At 54.5% G+C, this 19,535-nt stretch overlaps 1 protein-coding gene across 1 annotated transcript; it reads left to right on the top strand.

Moving 5' to 3' along the window:
• Positions 1 to 264: 264 nt before the first annotated feature.
• On the top strand, positions 265 to 10,228 carry CAOG_07207 (hypothetical protein). The gene has a single exon (XM_004343881.2). The coding sequence runs from the start codon at positions 303 to 305 to the stop codon at positions 9,855 to 9,857; it is 9,555 nt and encodes a 3,184-aa protein (XP_004343931.1). The 5' UTR covers positions 265 to 302; the 3' UTR covers positions 9,858 to 10,228.
• Positions 10,229 to 19,535: the final 9,307 nt, after the last annotated feature.

Genomic DNA, 19,535 nt, shown 5'->3' with positions numbered 1-19,535 from the left:
CTGAAGCCTCAGCCGCGTCAGTCGCGTCGACTCAATCTGCCTCTGCTGCATCGGTTGCTTCGGATGCCTCGGTTGCTTCGATATCCGCCACGGTTGCTCCTCCACCCCCTCCACCTGTACCAGTGTTCCTGGATTTCAATGCGTCCCTGCCCCTCATCAGCTCTGCGTCTTCTGCCGTGTCTGGATTTGTTGCCAACGCTGCGAGCCCCATCGTGGCGGTTGGAGATCAGGTCACGTTCAACCTGACTGCAAGTGTGCCGAGCGGGTCGATTGGCAGTTTCAAGCTGGCCATCGCTGCTGGAATGCCTTCTTCAGTGAGCGCACCGGGCGTGTTTGCCATCTTTTCGGCCAAGGTTGTGGCGATCGGAAGTGCGATTTCCGTGTCAACGCTGGCGGTTGGAGCCGACGGTGTCATGCAAGATACCGACGGCAACACGTTCAACGATACTGCCGTGTTTGACTTTGGCGCGCTGAGCACCTTGGCATTCCAGCCATTGGAGGATCGCGAGATTATTGTGCAAGTGCAGGCCAGCGTTCCATCTGCGGCTACCGTTGGCAATGTTGCGGGTAGCACGATCGAGTCGCAGGCCACAGCGTTCTTTGGCCCGGACAGTTCGTCGCTGGTCAGCATCAACTCGACCCTGCTTAGTCATACCGTGGCGGAGCCGAACTTGCAAGTGACGTCGATCATTAGCCCCGAGGTGGCGTATCCAGGCGATGACCTTACCTTCACGGCGCTTGTCGCGCACACGGCAATGTCCAGCACGACCGCCTTTGCGCTTGAACTGCTCGACCTTGTGCCGGTTGGCGGCAATCTGACGCTCTACCCGGACTCGATCGTGGTGACGACTTCTGCGTCAGTGCCAGTCCCTGCCACAGTTTCGCTGTCTGCTGACAACTCGACGTTCTCAGTCATGTTGTCCGAGTTGCCCCTGTACGAGGCTGCCGGTTTGTCGACCAAGTCCACGTTCAACGTGACGTTTGTTGCCAAGCTTGTGCTGCCAGACGCTACGATCAACTGGGTGCCTGCCGTCAACTATAGCAGCTCGCCTCTGGACTTTAGTTCGCCGTCGATCTTTGCCGGCCGCAACTACACTGCTTGGGATGTCGCGTCGGCATCGGACAACACGCCAAAGCTGATTGGATTCAACGCCTCGTTGCCCCTCATCAGCTCTGCGTCTCCTGCCGTGTCTGGATTTGTTGCCAACGCTGCGAGCCCCATCGTGGCGGTTGGAGATCAGGTCACGTTCAACCTGACTGCAAGTGTGCCGAGCGGGTCGATTGGCAGTTTCAAGCTGGCCATCGCTGCTGGAATGCCTTCTTCAGTGAGCGCACCGGGCGTGTTTGCCATCTTTTCGGCCAAGGTTGTGGCGATCGGAAGTGCGATTTCCGTGTCAACGCTGGCGGTTGGAGCCGACGGTGTCATGCAAGATACCGACGGCAACACGTTCAACGATACTGCCGTGTTTGACTTTGGCGCGCTGAGCACCTTGGCATTCCAGCCATTGGAGGATCGCGAGATTATTGTGCAAGTGCAGGCCAGCGTTCCATCTGCGGCTACCGTTGGCAATGTTGCGGGTAGCACGATCGAGTCGCAGGCCACAGCGTTCTTTGGCCCGGACAGTTCGTCGCTGGTCAGCATCAACTCGACCCTGCTTAGTCATACCGTGGCGGAGCCGAACTTGCAAGTGACGTCGATCATTAGCCCCGAGGTGGCGTATCCAGGCGATGACCTTACCTTCACGGCGCTTGTCGCGCACACGGCAATGTCCAGCACGACCGCCTTTGCGCTTGAACTGCTCGACCTTGTGCCGGTTGGCGGCAATCTGACGCTCTACCCGGACTCGATCGTGGTGACGACTTCTGCGTCAGTGCCAGTCCCTGCCACAGTTTCGCTGTCTGCTGACAACTCGACGTTCTCAGTCATGTTGTCCGAGTTGCCCCTGTACGAGGCTGCCGGTTTGTCGACCAAGTCCACGTTCAACGTGACGTTTGTTGCCAAGCTTGTGCTGCCAGACGCTACGATCAACTGGGTGCCTGCCGTCAACTATAGCAGCTCGCCTCTGGACTTTAGTTCGCCGTCGATCTTTGCCGGCCGCAACTACACTGCTTGGGATGTCGCGTCGGTTGATGCCGCAGCGCCACCCTCTTCAATCGCCTCCACCCAACTTTCTTCTGCCGCATCGGTTGCTTCTGCTGCTTCTGCCGCGTCCACGAAAGTTGCATCGACTGCTTCGGTTGCTTCTGCTGCTTCAGTCGCGTCAACCATTTCAGGTACGGTTGCTTCAGCTGCTTCAGTCGCGTCAACCATCTCTGCTTCAGTTGCTTCCGCTGCTTCTGCCGCGTCCACGAAAGCTGCGTCAACTGCTTCGGTTGCTTCAGCTGCTTCATCCGCGTCAACCATTTCAGCTTCGGTTGCTTCAGCTGCTTCAGTCGCGTCAACCATCTCTGCTTCAGTTGCTTCCGCTGCTTCTGCCGCGTCCACTAAAGTTGCATCGACTGCTTCGGTTGCTTCTGCTGCTTCTGCCGCGTCCACGAAAGCTGCGTCAACTGCTTCGGTTGCTTCAGCTGCTTCAGCCGCGTCAACCATCTCTGCTTCAGTTGCTTCCGCTGCTTCTGCCGCGTCCACGAAAGCTGCGTCGACTGCTTCGGTTGCTTCCGCTGCCTCAGCCGCATCAACCATTTCTGCATCGGTCGCTTCTGCTGCATCCGTCGCGTCGAAGCAAGCTGCTTCTGCTGCTTCGACTATCGCAGCTTCCGCTGCATCAACCATCTCGGCATCAGTCGCGTCGGCTGCTTCCAAACAAGCTGCTTCGGCCGCTTCGACTGTCGCAGCATCAGTCGCGTCGGCCTCATCAGCCGCGTCGAAGCATGCATCTTTGTCTGCCTCGGCTGCTTCGGTTGCCTCGACCATCTCAACATCTATCGCGTCCACGCGAGCTGCTTCGGCCTCCTCCACGCCTGTTGCGTCGGCCACCAGTGTTCCAGGCCGATCTGCGACCTTGATTTCTGCCATCCCCAACGTGGTCCCCTCTTCCATTGACGGACATGTCCTGCTTCCCGTCTCTTTCACCTACACTGGCTCCAATCTCCTCGCTGACGGATGCTGCACCATTCTGGTGACTTATGCCAACCGTGGTTTCCCCGACATGCCGGCCTGGACTTCTGGTAGCATTGATGCAACCAACAACGAATTCGAGATTCACAATCTTATTGTCACCCCCGACGGATCTGGCACCAGTGGTACCGTGACTGCTACTCTGTCTATGACCGTTGACGAGAAGGCCAACAATTTCACGTATGTGGTGTCACTCGCCAGCTCGACCGGCGCAACCTTGCTCGTGTCTTCGGCTATCTTCTACGCTGACGTCCCCGCGTATACGCTGCTGCAGCCCGCCGAATTCAACATTCTGACCATGACCAAAGCCAACGGCGTACAAATTTTCGACGCTCAAGGTTTCCGCGAATTGCGTCGCCGCGCCCTCGCTGCGACTGTGCTCACCACCTTGAACTACATGTCTCAAGTCCTGTCTGCCAACGGCGACGTTGTCATTGGTACTACTACCACCTACGACTCGCGAACGGCCTTTGACCACCGCTTTGGCGGCGTCTTTGTCACTTTGACTGGCGCCAGCATCTGCAGCCAGAGCGAGCTTGATGCCGTGGTTGCTCTTCTCGACGCTCACTTGAACGCGTTTGCCCCGTACCCTGTCAAGTTGTACGTCATTTCGGACTTCTTTGGAAGCACATTCACCGCTGGCTCGCAAACCCTGCTGGTTGTTGCCCGTGATGTCAACGGTGCTACCGCCAACGACTTCCTGCTCAGCGCTGACGTCGCCACCTACCTGAACAACGCCCTGACCGGCTCGACTGCTTCCGACCTTCTGACCCATGGCATCTCCGCTCTGACTGCCACCTCCGCCCAAGGCCGTGGTTTGATCCTCACGAACGAGGGCTTCTTCTTGGCTGGCAACGGCGCCACTTTGACCGCTGTTCGCTCGGCCGGCCCCAAGCTCAACGATGCCACTATTGATTCGTCCAGCTGCAACATTGTTTGGCAAGCCAGCGTTTCGGGTAGCAACACTGACAACATTAACGGAGTCGCGACCACCTTCCGTCAAACCTGCACCAACCGTCAGCTGATCTACCGATCACTGTCAAGCGCATTTATGCTCGTCACCAGCCCGGGCCTCCTTGATACCCGCACCCTTGCCTTCAGTCTGGTTGGCCCCGTCGTGCTTGCTGACAGCGAGTACCACATCGGCTCTGGTTTTGCCGAGAACGTCGATATGGATGAAACCTGGTCTGCCGAGCGTTGCGCCGAGTACCAGCCCTGGGCTACCATTGGTCTTCAGTCCGTGCGTGCTTGTTCAGAAGCTGCCGTCTCGCCCACCTACCGCAAGCTCGTTTTCGATCTTGCTGGCGAGTTTGCCCTCAAGGAGCTCTACGTCACCCTGCCCCACTACCCGCTCCCGTATCCCGTGGCCGAGTCGCTTGCTACTCAGCCCCGTCACAGTGATGCCAGCTCGTCGCTCAAGTCCCGTCTTGAGCTGTGGGTTGCCTCCGCCTCTGGTGCTTGGGTCGATGTCACTGACTCTATCAGCGACGACTTTGCCGCTGCTTGCACTGGCCTGGGTAAGCGTGACCGACCATGCAAGATCACCTTTGAGGTGCTCAGCTATCTGCGCGACTCCCAACTTGGCAACGCTGGCATTCGCTACGTTTCCCTTGTCTTTGACGGCATTGAGGATTCCACTCGTCGTCTCCCCGCTGCTCTTCGCGTTTTTGAAATCACCGAAGTTGTTGCCCTCGGCACCTGCCTCTGCAACGGCCACTCGGCATCCTGCGACATTGCTGATGGCCGCTGCGATGCTTGCGAACACATGACCAGCGGTCACTATTGCGGCGTCTGCAGCAACACTGCCTTCACCAACAAGCGCAACTCTCCCGACTTTGCCGTCAACTCGTGCTCTTACGACTCTGCCGCCATGATCGATGGCGTTTTTGCTTGCGACGGTCCCCCGCTTGCCGAGATTGACCCTTCCGAAATCGAGTCGCTTTTCTACGATCATGGCACTTTTTCGGGCTTGATTGTCCCTGGCGTGCCCGTTCGCGACCTTTCGCGGGCGGTCTTCCAAAAGTTCTTTGCAAACGGTGGCCCGTGCGACCCTTGCACCTGCTTTGGACACTCTAACGCTGAGGTGACGAACAATTTCGCAATCCGTGTCTGCGACGCCGATTCTGGTGTGTGCGATTGCGCGGCCAGCCACAATGTGCACGGTGACCACTGCGAGACCTGTGACGCTACTTACTGCCGTGACATTCCTGCCTGCTCCCCCGCTGCGTACGCTTACGAGCAGTGCCACATCGCTGGCTGCTTTGCTCGCTGCGATTGCAATGGCCACTCCACTTTGCCCCAAGTTGGCGGCTTTGACCAATGCGAAGGCGATGGCTGCGGTTGCTCGTGCAACGCTGCTGATGGTGTGACTGGCGCTCACTGCGAGAGCTGTCTTCCCAACTACTTTTCGAGCACTGGTAACGGTGTCGATGGCGAGACATGCGAGCCCTGCTTCTGCAACGGCCACAAGGGCTCCCCCGACACTTGCGACGTTACCGGCGGCAACTGCGACCAGGTTGGCGACCCCTGCCAAGACAACACCACTGGCCACAACTGCGAGCTCTGCCTCGAAGGTTTCTTCCGCCCCTTCCGTCCTGATGGCACCATCGATCTGTCTGATGGTTGCATCGCATGCGACTGCAACGGTCACGGCGTTGGTCCCGGTCTTTGCAACCCTGATGGCGGTGTCTGCTCGTGCAATCCCTCCTCCAACTCTGAAGGTGACCAGTGTCAGTCTTGCATTGTTGGTTTCTGGAGTGCCACTGGTACCGCTGAAGACGGCGTGAGCTGCACGGCCTGCCAGTGCAACACCCACAAGGACTATGTTGACAACGAGTGTAACGCGCTTGGCGGCGACTGCATGACTGATTTCGACGGCAACCCGCAACCTTGCGCTGACCAAACCAACGGCACTCACTGCGAGCACTGCAACCCCACATTCTACCGCCCGTGCTTGACCCCGATTGTCAGTGGCGTCTGCGGCGGTGTTGACCTGACCTACGGTTGCCAAGCTTGCAACTGCAACCACCATGCTGCTATCGTCGTTGGTGGTGGTGAGACTTGCAACGAAGTTGGTGGCATTTGCGACTGCGCGCCGTCTTCCCACACCACCGGCAACCGTTGCGAGCGCTGCGAGGAAAACTACCAAAATCCCTTCGGCACTGGTGTCTACGGCTCTTGCTTCCCTTGTAATTGCTGGACTCACTCTGAAACTTGCAGTGCCATCGGTACTTGCACCAACTGCCGCGACAACACCACCGGTGTCAGCTGCGGCGACTGCTTCACCAACTACAAGCGCAACACCATCTACCCCGATTACGACACTCCCGAGGGCAACAAGCGCAACCGCGAGCAAGGCTGCCAGGCTTGCAACTGCCACGGCCATGCTTATCCCAGCAGCACCACCACCGGCTTTGGCATCTGCAACCCCAACACTGGTCTTTGCCGCAGCTGCGGCAACCACACTCTCAACGGTCCTCTTGGTGAGTGCGACACCTGCGTTCCCGGTTACTTCCGTCAGCTGACGAGCGCCGGCTTTGCTGCTGCCGATGATGTCTGCGGCGCTTGCAACTTTGTCAATGGAAAGTGCTCTGAGGACACCCTTGAAGACATTTGCCGCCCCTGCTCTGAGCAGTGCTTTGGCTCCAACACCATGTGCGGTGCGAACACTGGTGTTTGCTCCCAATGTGGCCTTTCGAACGCTGAGAGCCACCGTTGCGCGTCCTGCCAGAATGGCTTCTTTGGCAACCCCTCCGAAGGCATTCCCTGCACCCCTTGCAAGTGCTACCATTCCGCGCCTAGCAAGTTTGACCTGCTGACCGAAACCGAGATTGGCACCTTCCAGCAATGTCTCTTTGACAACAGCATTGGCGGCGTCAGTGGCGGCGCCCAGTCCTGCATTCTCGACCACAGTGTCAACGCGATCGACGCTGCTGCTGATCCCCAGAGCGCCATTCTGTGCAGCTGCCCCCGTTCCATTCCCGGCGGCTTCTTCAACATTATTTCGTCGGGCGTCGTGTACGAGGGCCGCACTTGCGACTCGTGCAACCAGGATGCCTACTTTGGCCAGCCCACGCAATGCCTCACCCCTGGTGCTGGCGGCAGCGGTCTTGGCGACTGCTTGTCCTTCGACACTTGCAACGAGTGTATTTGCAACGGCAACATTGACGAATCGAGCATGATGGACAACTGCGACTACTCTGCGGGCAACCCCAGCAACCTGATCTGCAAGGCCTGCCTCGGTCATTCGACCGGTCCCAACTGCGAGGTCTGCGAGGTTGGCTACTATGGCGACCCGACTCGTCTTGACACTCCCGGCACCATCGGCACTGGTTTTATTCTCGACGGCTCTGGCGAGTCGCTCAAGTGCTTCCAGTGCGACTGCAATGGCCACTCGATTGCCCGTGTCGTCCCTGGCACGGAGGGTGACGTCCACAACGATACCTGCACCACGGTTGCCCCTGGCTTTGTTGGCAATTACACTTGCGACTGCGACTCTGCCAACGGCTACACTGGCCCGACCTGCCGCGAATGTCTGCTTGGCTACGAGCAAATCGCCCTCGGCGGCAACCTCTTCCGCTGCGATCCTTGCGACAACTGCACCCGCGACGCCGCTGACATCATCTACGGTCTTATCGACGAGTACGCGGCTCTGGACACTTTCGAGTCCGAGATTGCCGCCTCGGTTGCTGCCGTCGCTGTTGCCATCAACGACCTGAAGGCCATCCTCGGCATTGCCCGTCGCGACGCGTCCGCTGCCAACATTGTCGCTGCTCTTCCTCTTGTTGGCTCTACTGCCGACTGTCTGACTTCCCAGCGTGAGCAGCTCTCTGCCCTTCTCGCCAACTTTGAAGCGTCTGCTGACAACAAGATGGTCCGTGTTCGCATCCAATCGTTGCTCAAGCGCGTCGAAGACTCCAAGCTTGCCTCGTTCACCTCCCAGTCCGAGTCCTTCCAGCGCCTTGCCGCTGCTGCCGACCTGCTCTCGACTCTGATTGCCAAGCTTCCTCAGCAACGCGAGCGCCTTGCCTCGCTCGAGTCTGCTCTTGCACAGGCTGAGGCCGCCTTCCTTCACGAGCAGGACTGGATTGACACCAATCTCGACGTCATTTCGGCTGGCCTCGCCACCGCCGATCGCATGACGCAGAGTGCTGCTGGCCTCCGTGCCGCGGCTGCTGCTGCTTTCGACCGTTCCGTCGCTCCTCTTGCGCTTGTCTTGAGCCAGGCTGAGGCTGTTCTTCGTGACGACACTGCTGACGCGCTCCAGTCGGTGCTTGCTCAAGCTCTTGCTGACATCCAAGGCCGCCTGACTCGTCTCGAGTCTGTCATGTCGAACGTCCGCACCCGCACTGCCACTGCGAACGCCGCCTCGACCACCGAGCGTCTTGCCCAGCACCAGTCGACCATCTCTGCTCTCGGTGCCCGCCTTGCTTTGATTGAAGGCCAGGTTGGTCTTGATGGTGCCATCGAGCAGGCTCACGCTTCGCTCCTTCTCGTTCTCCAGGCTGCTGATATTGGCACTGGCGAGTTTGTCACCATGGTTGACGCCACCGAGACTGAGCTTCGCAACAAGCTGGCAGCTCTTGACCCTACTCAGGCACCTCACGTGAGCGAGCTTATTGCCGAGCTGGAGAGCAGCATTGCTGCCCATCGCGATGCCGTCGCCGAGTCGTCCAAGCGCATCCTCACCCAAGTCTCTGCTGAGGCCAGCATTGCTGCCACCGCTGCCTCGGAATCTCTGATCTCGAGCGGCGCCAACGAGGTTGCCCGTGTTGTTGCCGTCCAGACCTTCCTCTCAAAGATTAACACCATCTCCAACGGTGCTGTCGCTCAGTTCACTGAGGCCTTTGCTGGTGAGCGCGTCCTTGCTATCATGCGCGAGCTTGTTTCCAGCCGCCGCCGTCGCACTGTTGAGCTGCTGACTCCTCTTGAGCGCGAGACCTTCGCCGCTTTCGGTGAAGCCTGGTCTGCCGCCAAGTACGAGACAATGCAGTCGTGCGCCTCGGTCCTCGATCAGTACACTGAACGCCTGCAGGCCTCGATTGCTGCCTTCACCAAGTCGCTCACTCGTGTTCAGCTGAACACTACTCAGGTGGCTCTAGACATGACTGAGCGCGATTCGATGAAGAACTGGCTGTCTGGCGTTGCCCAGGAGCTCAAGATGGCGCGCACCGACTCTCTCGCTGCCCTCGATCGTAAGATCTCTGCCCGTGCTGGCCAGCTTGCCGCGTCGCTTGACGAGGTTGTTCTCGAGTTGAGCGTCTCGGTCGGCTCTGTTCGCAACCTTGCTGTTGCCGAGCTCATGCAAGCCTCCTCCAAGGTCGCTGATCTTCCTGCCATCGTTGCTGCCACTGTCGCCGACCTCACCCAGCAGCTTGCCAACCTTGTTGGTGAGATTGACCTCTCGGCCTCCCAGATTCAGCAAAACGAGCAGCAAGAGCTCGAGCGCTTTGTCGGCCGATTTGGCTCGGATATGGCCATCATCCGTACCAAGATTTCTGCCATCAACGAGCTTGTCAACAGTCTTGAGGACGCGCTCAACGAGCAAGCAGATGCACTTGACGTCTCTGCCACCTCGGCTCGCGCCACTCTTCGCGAGACTGCCGCTCTCCAGGTCAACCTTCAGGCCTTTTTGACCATCCCTGCCTCCGCCGAGCTTGTCAAGGAAGCTCCGGCTTCGCCGTCCGCAACTCTGGTTGATCAGTTGCGCAACACTGCTCTTCCTCAATGCCAGCTCTAAGTGGCAATCACCAGCCTTGTCGACAGCTCCTTGTCGCAAAGGCTGACTTTGTGTGTTCGTGTTTACGTTCTTTTTTGTGTGTTTTGTTTCATTTGACTGTTTTGCGCAGTTGTGATCTGATAATGTTGCATGTTGCATGTTTGCTGTTTGTTTCCGATGGATTCGTCCACACGTCGTCGTGTTTGTTGCGCTCATCTTTCTTTACCACGTCTACTTGACGTGTGATACTCGTTGTTGTTTCTTTCTTGTGTTTGCTTGTTTTTCATGGCTTGCTGCATGAAAATTTTGTGTTTGGATTTTTGTTTGTTTGTTTGTCATTATTTTTGTTTGCTTGGTTGTCATAATGACATTACAACTCTTTGTCGTGAAAATTTGAATCTTCCCAGTGGAAGCTCGCCTGCAACGCTCGATCGACCTCAGGCAGCATTTCATGCAACGCATGGTCTTGCGCTGCAGACAGGCGACTGGCCCTGGCAGAACAGCAAGGGCACTGACAATCTTTGCCGCCGACATGGACGGTGCGGGTAGAAAACAAGGGATCGATCAGCAAGCCATCGTCAATCTCGGTGTCAGCACTGGCACCAATGTGGTAGTGACCGTGAAATCATATCTATATGCGGAAATGACAGTGCAGCAACGTGAATCGGGAAAGAGCGAGGCGAGGAGGGCGAAAGACAAGATGCAGTCTTGGTCGCCGCGCTGCTTATACAAGCAAGCCAAGGGTCGCCCGAATCAAATACCAAACAATGTTGAATATAGTTTGCTACTGTCTGCATTCAAGATGGATCGACTTTCCGGGCACATGGCGCGCATAGACGAAGGCGAAGTTTGAGCACGGAAGTGTTAATTTTTGCCATGCTGGTTGGCTTTTTCAATCACCGCTGCACTTCTAAATTATTTGTGTGAATGATTTATGCACTTGGTGAGCAGGAAAACGGGATTCACAGTGAAAAAAGAAACCGTTTTACCGGTCTACCCCGTTGCGTCGAGCTCGATAAAAACGCGTCCCTGGGCTCTGTGCCTTTGACAGTGTATTGTCCTGCGTGTGTACATTCGAACACTGCAACGAGCGTTCGTGTAGCTCCATCCAGAGAGCAGATCCAGGCGAAAGCAGTTTAGAGTGTCTGGTGCAGGCGTGTTTTCCGTCGGCTGTGTGATTTTTTTGATTTTTTTTCGATTTTATTTTCATTTTTTTCGATTTTTGCCAATTTTTCTTTTTCATTTTTTGTGGCAGTCGTCCTGTTTGGGATTTTTTTCATTTTTTTATTTTATTTTTGATTTATTTTATTTTATTTTTGATTTATTTTATTTTATTTTTGATTTATTTTATTTTATTTTTGATTTATTTTATTTTATTTTTGATTTTTTTCAGTTCTTTTTTATTTTTTTATTTTTATTTTTATTTTTCAATGTGTTTCATTGTATTCCTACCAATCATCAACGATGCCACCGGATGAGTATAAACCGATGGTCGGCGTGTCCGAAGCCTTGTGGCACAACAACAGGCTTTACCCAGCCGCTGCCAGCAATACAATCAGTTTCAACAAACCGGGCCAAGGGACCCGCGTCGGGTTGAGTTCGGCGATACACTGGGTTGTTCCGCCAATGCGATGCTTCCTCGAGAACGAACCAATCCTGCACTTCCGCCAGACATTGCGTGGTTTCCTGGTCGATCAACGTGCGTGTGTAAAACGCACGAACTCGAAAATAGTGTTCCCTGTCACATGTGAGAACGGTGTTGGTCCCAGCAATTGCCAACGTGCACCAACGGGAGCCTGCGTACGAAACCATCATCTTCATGTGCCTGGCAGCCACCACACCATAACCGAACTGCTGCACGAGATATCTCTCGATGTATTCGTTGACCAAATGACGTCTGCGCTTTGTGTTCGCAAATTTGTACACCATGCCGCAGCCAGCGGTGCTGCTGCGCTGCGAGGGGGAGTCGTTGATCACCTTGTTCACGAATCGCGTTAGAATGTCGTTTTGTGTGCCGGGAGGAATCTGCCGGCAGAGCTCGTTGACTTTCCTCTCAAACACCATGGTCGAGACGTGCGCAGGAGGACCGTGTTGCCGACAAGCCCATGCAATGTGAGTCAAATGATGCGTGGTGATTGGCATTCCGCAAGGACCATTGGCCGCCGTGGCGCTTTCAATGTAGCGTTGTATGACCAGCTCGATCGTTGGGATTCTGCTGATGTCGATGGCCTTTGTCACGCAGATGAACACGATGTCGGCCATATCAAGCCACATCAGATGATACCCAGGCAAGCCGGCGATGTCTGCAAAGATCCATCTTGCGCAGACCAGCACGAAATTCAGAATCTCCTCGCCCGTGTACAAACCGTGCTGTGTCGACACTTTGCGAGGGACTCGCATGGCAAAGGATGGCCAGGTTGTCTCTTTCAATGAAGAATCCAGTTTTGCCAGTTTTTTCTGTTTGGCCCGTGGGTCGGTGAGGATCTTGTTAATTGTGTTGCTCAGAAGTCGCTTGCAGCTGCCAAGCAGAACACTGTGCAGCGTATCCAACGAGCACATACTCCGCTCAACGTGTCCGTTGGCTGGAAAGTTGGTCAATCCCCGCAAACAAGACGCGCCACCGCCTGGCTTGCGCTGGGAATGGTCAATGTAATCGTAGTTGGCGTATTGCGTGGCAGTCAAATTGCCCCAGTTGCGATGATGGCCGCACTCGCAAGGGCCGGCTTTTCTCGGACAGTAGTTGCATCCTAGCTGGGCCGAGTGGCCCATGATGTGCAGCACCTTGGCACGAGCGGGAGAATCCATTGACAGGAGTTGGATTTGAGCTTTGACACGTACGGCGGTCTCAGTGAATGCATTTCGCAAGTCAACCCCGCGCGACGACAGCTCGTTGACTTCCTTGATCAGGGGCGCCATCAGCTGGTCTAGGTTAGCTAGCTCAGGGCCCTACGTCGGCAAGGTCGGTGACAACGAGTCAGTTTGACAGCGTCTCAGTCGCATCAATAAAAATTAATGGCAAAAAGTCTACCTACATCAATGAGCGACGACACGCAGACACAGTGCGCTTGGCTGGCCAGCGTCGTATTTAAATTGAGCACACGCACACACACAGTGTGCATCTGGACGCTCGATGAGTTGAATGCTTGAAATCTACCAAACCAACCATTGGAAGTGAGACCATCGTCTCCCTCCCACATCTGTCTCGAGCAAATGCTGACAACCAACTGACCCGTCGTAGAACAAGCAAAGTGACAGATTCCATGGGGATTCATGGAGGAAGTCGAGCCGCGATGACTTCTGGAAATGCTCGCCTTGGAGGGGATGAGTCTTTTGAGGCAATCCTGCAGATTCCTGAAACACGGCGGGCCACTCCCTGAACAGACGGTCGACATGTGTTGCATCGTTCAGATCACCATATCGATCGATCAAGCCTTTGACCAATTCAGGGTCCTCAAACAACTTGGTCAGCTGCGGCTTTAGCGGAAAATACACAAAAATACGTGCCGAAACAAGCGTTGTGCAGCGAGGATTACTATCACACTCCAGCTTGTCTTGCTGACGAGTTGATGGCGCCTCGTCGAGGATCCAAACGCTGGCTCGGCAGGTAGGTCACGTTCCCACACGGACAGAGCTTGCACATTGACAGAGCTTGCTGAACCGTAGGATGGCATCGACAGCCAGTATGATACCACACGGCAGTAGCATAATCGGCATACTTGCGTTGGAGGCTGGCAATACGCTCACATGCATTTAGCTCGGGCTCGGGTGTTGTCCGCTGTCCAACCATGGAATCGCGCACGAGGGCCTGCTGAAAGTAGTACGGAGTCGCAGGTATCGCTGCCAGAGACGAACAAGATGCGGTTAGTGAATGGGACGCGTGACATCGATAGCAAGGGCAGCTGCGTTGTTCGTTTCGTACCCGTGGCGCGAAAATGGTCGTCAAACAGCTCGTTTAGTTTCTGCTCCTGCTCGTCATTCAACCCGTGCGCTCGCATTCCAGTGACCACGGTCTTTCTGAGATCATTGTTGTATCGTTGGAGGAAATTGTCCAACCCTGCGAGGGTCTGGCTAAACATCCGGAGTGTTGACTTACTCCGAAGGCAATGTAGGCGTTCCATCAGCTCGCCCATATACTCATCGGCCTCCGTGTTGGGCGCCGCGGAGTCGGTGTCTTTCTCCGCTTGATCCTGAGCCATGGCAAACGCATAAGCTCGAAGCTCGTCGACAACGTCGATCGCGAGCTGCTCGTTGATCAAATCCTCGCTCTCGGCCTCGCTCTCGTCGTCGTCGTCGTCGTCGTCGTCGTCGTCGTCGTCAGAGTCACTCTCGTCCAAATCGTTCAAGTCCAGCCACCGGTCTGAAACGAATGCATCAGGGTGCTGCATGTCGTTGGTATCCATGTTGCTGAAACCCATGTCGTCGTAATACATGTCGCTGTCATCAACGTCTGCACTAGCACTGTCAAACTGCAGTGAGAGGCACAGTCTAGCCAGCTGGCAATGCTTCGCGTCGTACCTCTGGTTGTCTTGTGTATCAGCATGTTCTTGCATGGCTGCTTCTCTTCTCGGAGCCGTCTGTGTCATTGGGACAGAGGATGGGGTATTCGACGCACGCCACGAAGCGTCCAGCCAGGCGTCGAGCCAGGCGCCTTCCACACCATCGGCCCGTAGCTGATTGTAGACTTGAGCCAGGCACGCAACTCCGAAAAAATTTAAGTGTCGCAACTCGGTTTTTCTTGTGGTGGGCTCCGAAATTTGCCCTTTAATGTGCTTCACAGTGCACTTGATACAAGTGCAGACGTACTTCTCCCTTGGGAGCAACTGATCACGGACATGTCTGGCGCAGACAGCCTGTGTATGCCACACAAGCGGAGATCGTGGATCTTTGTCGAATATCGCTGTGCAAGGCCCGCAGCCGCAACGGAAAAGGACGTGAAACAGATTATTGTTCATTGTGGACTGCGTATCCTTCAATAATTGGACGTGTTTCCTGCATCCATTTCTTCCAATCGGCATGGAGCAGTCAGCCTCAAATCTACCCCGTAATGATTCAAATATAATTCATGACCATATAGTCAAAAATCGGTCTCGGTGGTAAGCTCTAGCATCGCAAATACGTGTGCAGAATTCTGCGTGCGACAATCGAGGTCGATGCCAGCTGACAACCTCGTTTTCCGGTACACTCCTGGGACGGAGTGATTGGCAGTGATATGTTCTTTGCGTTTGTGCTATGGTTGCGGTCAAAATAGTGGAGACTGGTTTAGCGCATCATCAGCAAGTGCGCTGTGAACGTAGCAGTTTCAGTCGGATTCATTCAAAGTATCGCCCATGAACATGTTCTCATCATTATCGAGAACTACAACTGTCCAACACAAGCATGCATACTTGTTACAATTATACACATCATAATTGATCATGAGCTGCGAGGTAGAGAGCCGTAGGACGACCAAAAGGCCGTTCCAAAGTTGCCGGTAAACTTTACGAGCGAATTACCAGCTCCTGCTTGCCGCAATCAACCAGCCGATTGGCACATTATATTCTAGAGATTAATTATGTGATTGTCAGACTGACGGGACGTCAAAAAGTCTTGTGACGTTTCACATTTAGGCACTGATGCATCAAGTAGCGTCTTGCCCAACCAGACAACAGTTGAGCCGTCATTGTGCATCTTTCGCACCTGACGAGGTTCGATTCCCTGCTTTTGCTCTTTTTGCCTTTTTTTTTGACAATGGAAAAAGCAATGCGCTCAAACAAAAAAAATAAAAGAAAAAGAAAAGAAAAAAAAGAAAAAAAAGAAAAAGAAAAAAAAACCAATGTCACTCCAATGGTTTTATTTTTTTATTTTTATTTATTTTATTTTATTTTATTTTCTGCACCACAGTCTTTGTATTTTTTTATTTACTTTTATTTTATTATTTCATTGCAAAAAGCATTGTATTTTTTCTTTTCTTTGACTTGCAAATGTCGTACGAGCACCAACTGATTCCGAATGTACCGACTCAGTTCATTTCGTTTCAAGAGTGTGAATCGTATCTCTTCGCATGCGGGAACGTAAGTAATGACCAATTACAATCGTTCTCCTCCTGAGAGAGCAATTCTTTCAACACACATCAGAAAGAACAAAGAACACGCATGGTGAAAGAAAAAAAAAAAAAAAAGAAGAAAGCAAAAAGCGCGCGAAAACGAACTTTCAGTTTGCTCTCGGTCCTGCAGATCAGCAGCCGTTCGCCGGAGCGCGCTGCCGCCAAGCATATTGTAATTGTCATGGCTTCCTTGACGGAATTGCGTCGCGATTGGCGTGAATTCGGGGAACGCGGACGCTGGGGAGGGTGAAAAGGGATTTTGATAGTAAAAGCGCGGGAAACACACTGTTCTTGAGCTGGTGAATTTTCAGCAAACGAAAATTCAACTTGGTTAATTTTTTGATTGGGTTGTTTGTTTGGATGTGTGGATCAGATCAACAAGCAAGCTTTGAATTTATTTCAAGACTGTCAGCGGAGAACCATGCACTGAAGCGTGAGATCGATACACTCAAGAAAGATAACACTCAACTGACTGCTCGGATTGGAGGTCTGGAAGCCCTGTGCCGCGAGAAGGATGCATCGTTTGCAACACTCCAACAGAGGGCCGAAGCACACGCCCCGGTTAAGCTCGTAGGTGACTCAGATGTGTGCAAACAAGGAAGTGTAGCGTTCCTTTACTGATCATCCTTGTCCAAAGGAAATTCCCAAAGGCATCAAATTGATCCAGTTACTTCGGGAGTTCTTTCGGCAAGACGTGCTAGAGAAGTCTGAGTGGTTCAACGTTGCCTATTCGACTAAGCTTTGTGCGGCTCCATCAAGCAGTCTCGATGACCAACAAGCAGCATTTGTAGCTGCAGTTCACGGAATATTGGCGAGATTCCTTCGAGACCGACAGCAATTGTCGAGCGCTGCGTGGATCGACGCTAGGACTGCACTCTTACACAAGGTAAGGAACGCGTGGATATGCGATACCAACCATTTGACTCTGACACGACATGTTCCTCCACAGATATACGACTCGTATCGTAATTCTTACAAGGGAATCGTCGCTTCGAACACCTCCTCAACAGCAGCAACTCAGATCGCAGCTACGGTCGGAACGGAGGCAGGCTCTGCAGAGCTTCCTGTGAATGCGTCGTCGACAGCGGACGGGTCGCTTCTTGTGTTGGCAGCGGAAGCGTCTCTTCTCGTGCCGGCAGCGGACGATGTAAGTCTGCCGTCCGTAGCGTTCGCTCTGGTCAACAATGAAGCAACAGCCCAGTCCACTCTTCCAGCCACTCCAGTCGTGGCGGATGCGGCAACGGGAATGGATACAGATGCACGACCAGCAGCTGCTTCGTACGCAGGAACAACCACTCTCCCACCTTCGACCGCATCCTCCAGCACTGTGGATGTCGACACGCGGGAATACAGTCGCAGTCATCCAATCAGTCGAGCTCGAGAGGCGATGAGGCGACGGGTAGCAATGCGACAACCTCAAGTGCGCCCGTTCACTTTTCTGCACGTCCCAACACCTGCACCGCTTCCCGTGTCTCGTTCTCGTTGTGCATTGGCTTCATCGCCATCGCGACGCAATGGCTCGAGAATGGTTCTCGCAATCGCGGATGCTCTCGTTCACGACAGCGCCGCGATCAGCGAGCAATGAATTTATTTATGGCTCAAAAAAAAAAATAAAAATAAAAATATTAATCGAAAAATAAAAAAAATAAAAAATAATAATAAATAAAAATAAATAAAAATAAATATAAAAAAAAACCCTGGAGGCGTGAAAAAAAACCGAGGAATGTTGTGGTCTCATGAGCACGGCTGTTTGCCTTTAAATCGCCGTGACCGTAAAACCTGTCTATCGAGTCAAAAACGCCAAAACCCATCAAAATGACAAAAAATACCGCGGTAGCTTTTTTCACTGTGCACCCTTCCTGTACGCGATCTACGCAGGTGTGATCAGCGACTACATCCAGTCTCGCCGAAACATCGCCTTCCTCAATGTGCGACCACAGCTCGAGCCCCTGGTCATCAAAGCGTCGCTCTTCGCCGATGACACCACAATCTTTGTCCGCAACGACAGGGACGTGATGGCTCTCTTCAAGCACTACGAAACCGTCGGCAGAGCCAGCAACCTCGCCATCAACCAAGAAAAAACCACAATCGTCCCACTTGGTCCCCGCAGGAACGACGAGATCCCCGAGGTCTTCAAAAGCCTCGGCGTCGAATGGATTGACCGAAGCAAGACGACCAGAGTACTGGGAGTCATGCTAGGCTACGGAGACATCATCAAAGACAACTACGAGCCTGCACTTGCCAAAGCCGAGCGCGCACTTCATCGCTGGAGCAGCCGCGGACTGTCGCACCCAGCACGAGTCCTCATTGCCAACACTATCGGTCTCTCGAGAGTATGGTACCAAGCTAGGTTTGTCCCAGTCGACCAACGCCAGCTAGAGAAAATCAAGAACATGATACAACGCTTCATCTGGCGCAAAAGGTGGCCCACAAGAAACCTCGCCACACTGACCGCCCCGACCATCTCAACGCATTTTGGCCTTGGCCTCCTCGACCCAGCTACGAGCTCCAAAGCCTACCTGTGTCAAGCACTTGTCAACCTATGCACCGGCCCAAAAAGCGATTGGCAGATGGTTGCGAACGAAATTTTCCGAACAGCCGACCTGAGCCGCAGGCGAGAGGTGCAAAGATACTTCGGCCTTCAACGGCTGGTAGGCGCTGGCCCTCCGCTACCCGAAACCACGTCACTATTCTGGCACAAGGCACTGAGTGCCTGGGCAAAGCTGCAACCCGCACTCGCCCGACCACGGACTCGCGACCAAGCGAGCACGACGCCCCTCTGGGTGTCAACAGTCGGCGGCGAATACAACGAATCGAAAAACAGAAAAATCCTCGCCAACTCGGGCTACTGCTACGTTCACCATCTCAGGACCATTGACGGGGACGAAGAGCGATACCGGACAGAGCCCGAAATCGAGAGCGGCATTAATCACCGAAACGCTGGCAAGGCCGTCAAATGGGCCCACGCGAAGCTCATCCCACGGTTGCAGCTCGACCAACTGCTGGAGCACGAAGGCCTTGAACCGGCACTGCGCTGGGGAAAGACGCCGGACGGAGTCCTCCGCAGCTTCCATCTCGAGCTCACCCAGGACGACAAGAAAGAGCTTTTAGGGCAACCGCACCACGTCCACGAGGACGGCTCCATCGACCAAATGCCTGAAAAGCCAAAGTCGTAGACCCACTCGAAATTCGAGAGAGTCTTCTTTTTTGAGCAAAAGCAAGAGCAATCATGAGCGGTGTCAGCAACGACGGAGCAACCAAGAACGCCAACACGGCGACCAAGCCCCCCGTGGGGCGCAAGGGTGGCAACCCTTCGAAACCCGGGGCGGTCCAGTCCACGCTGGAGGCTTTCATGGGGGGCAACGGAGGTGCTGGCGCGTCGAGTGGGCAGAACGACTCGCTGCCCACCCAAGACCACCAGATCGCGGTCCCGGACGGAATGGCGCTGCTGAACGGCCCGAGGGCTCAGCCGACGCCTACGGTCTCCCGTCCGCCGACGCCCCCCAACTTGGTGGGCTCCTCGGGCCTGGCGGTACTGGACTCGACAACCGCCTCTGCGAGCTCTGCCCAGCTTCCCCCGCCCGGCCCTAGTGCCGAGGACGAGCCCCGCCCCCCGA

This window comes from Capsaspora owczarzaki, assembly GCF_000151315.2.
Source record: "Capsaspora owczarzaki ATCC 30864 unplaced genomic scaffold supercont2.13, whole genome shotgun sequence".
Classification (NCBI taxonomy): Eukaryota; class Filasterea; order Ministeriida; family Capsasporidae; genus Capsaspora; species Capsaspora owczarzaki.
This window is presented reverse-complemented; position numbering and strand designations above follow the sequence as displayed.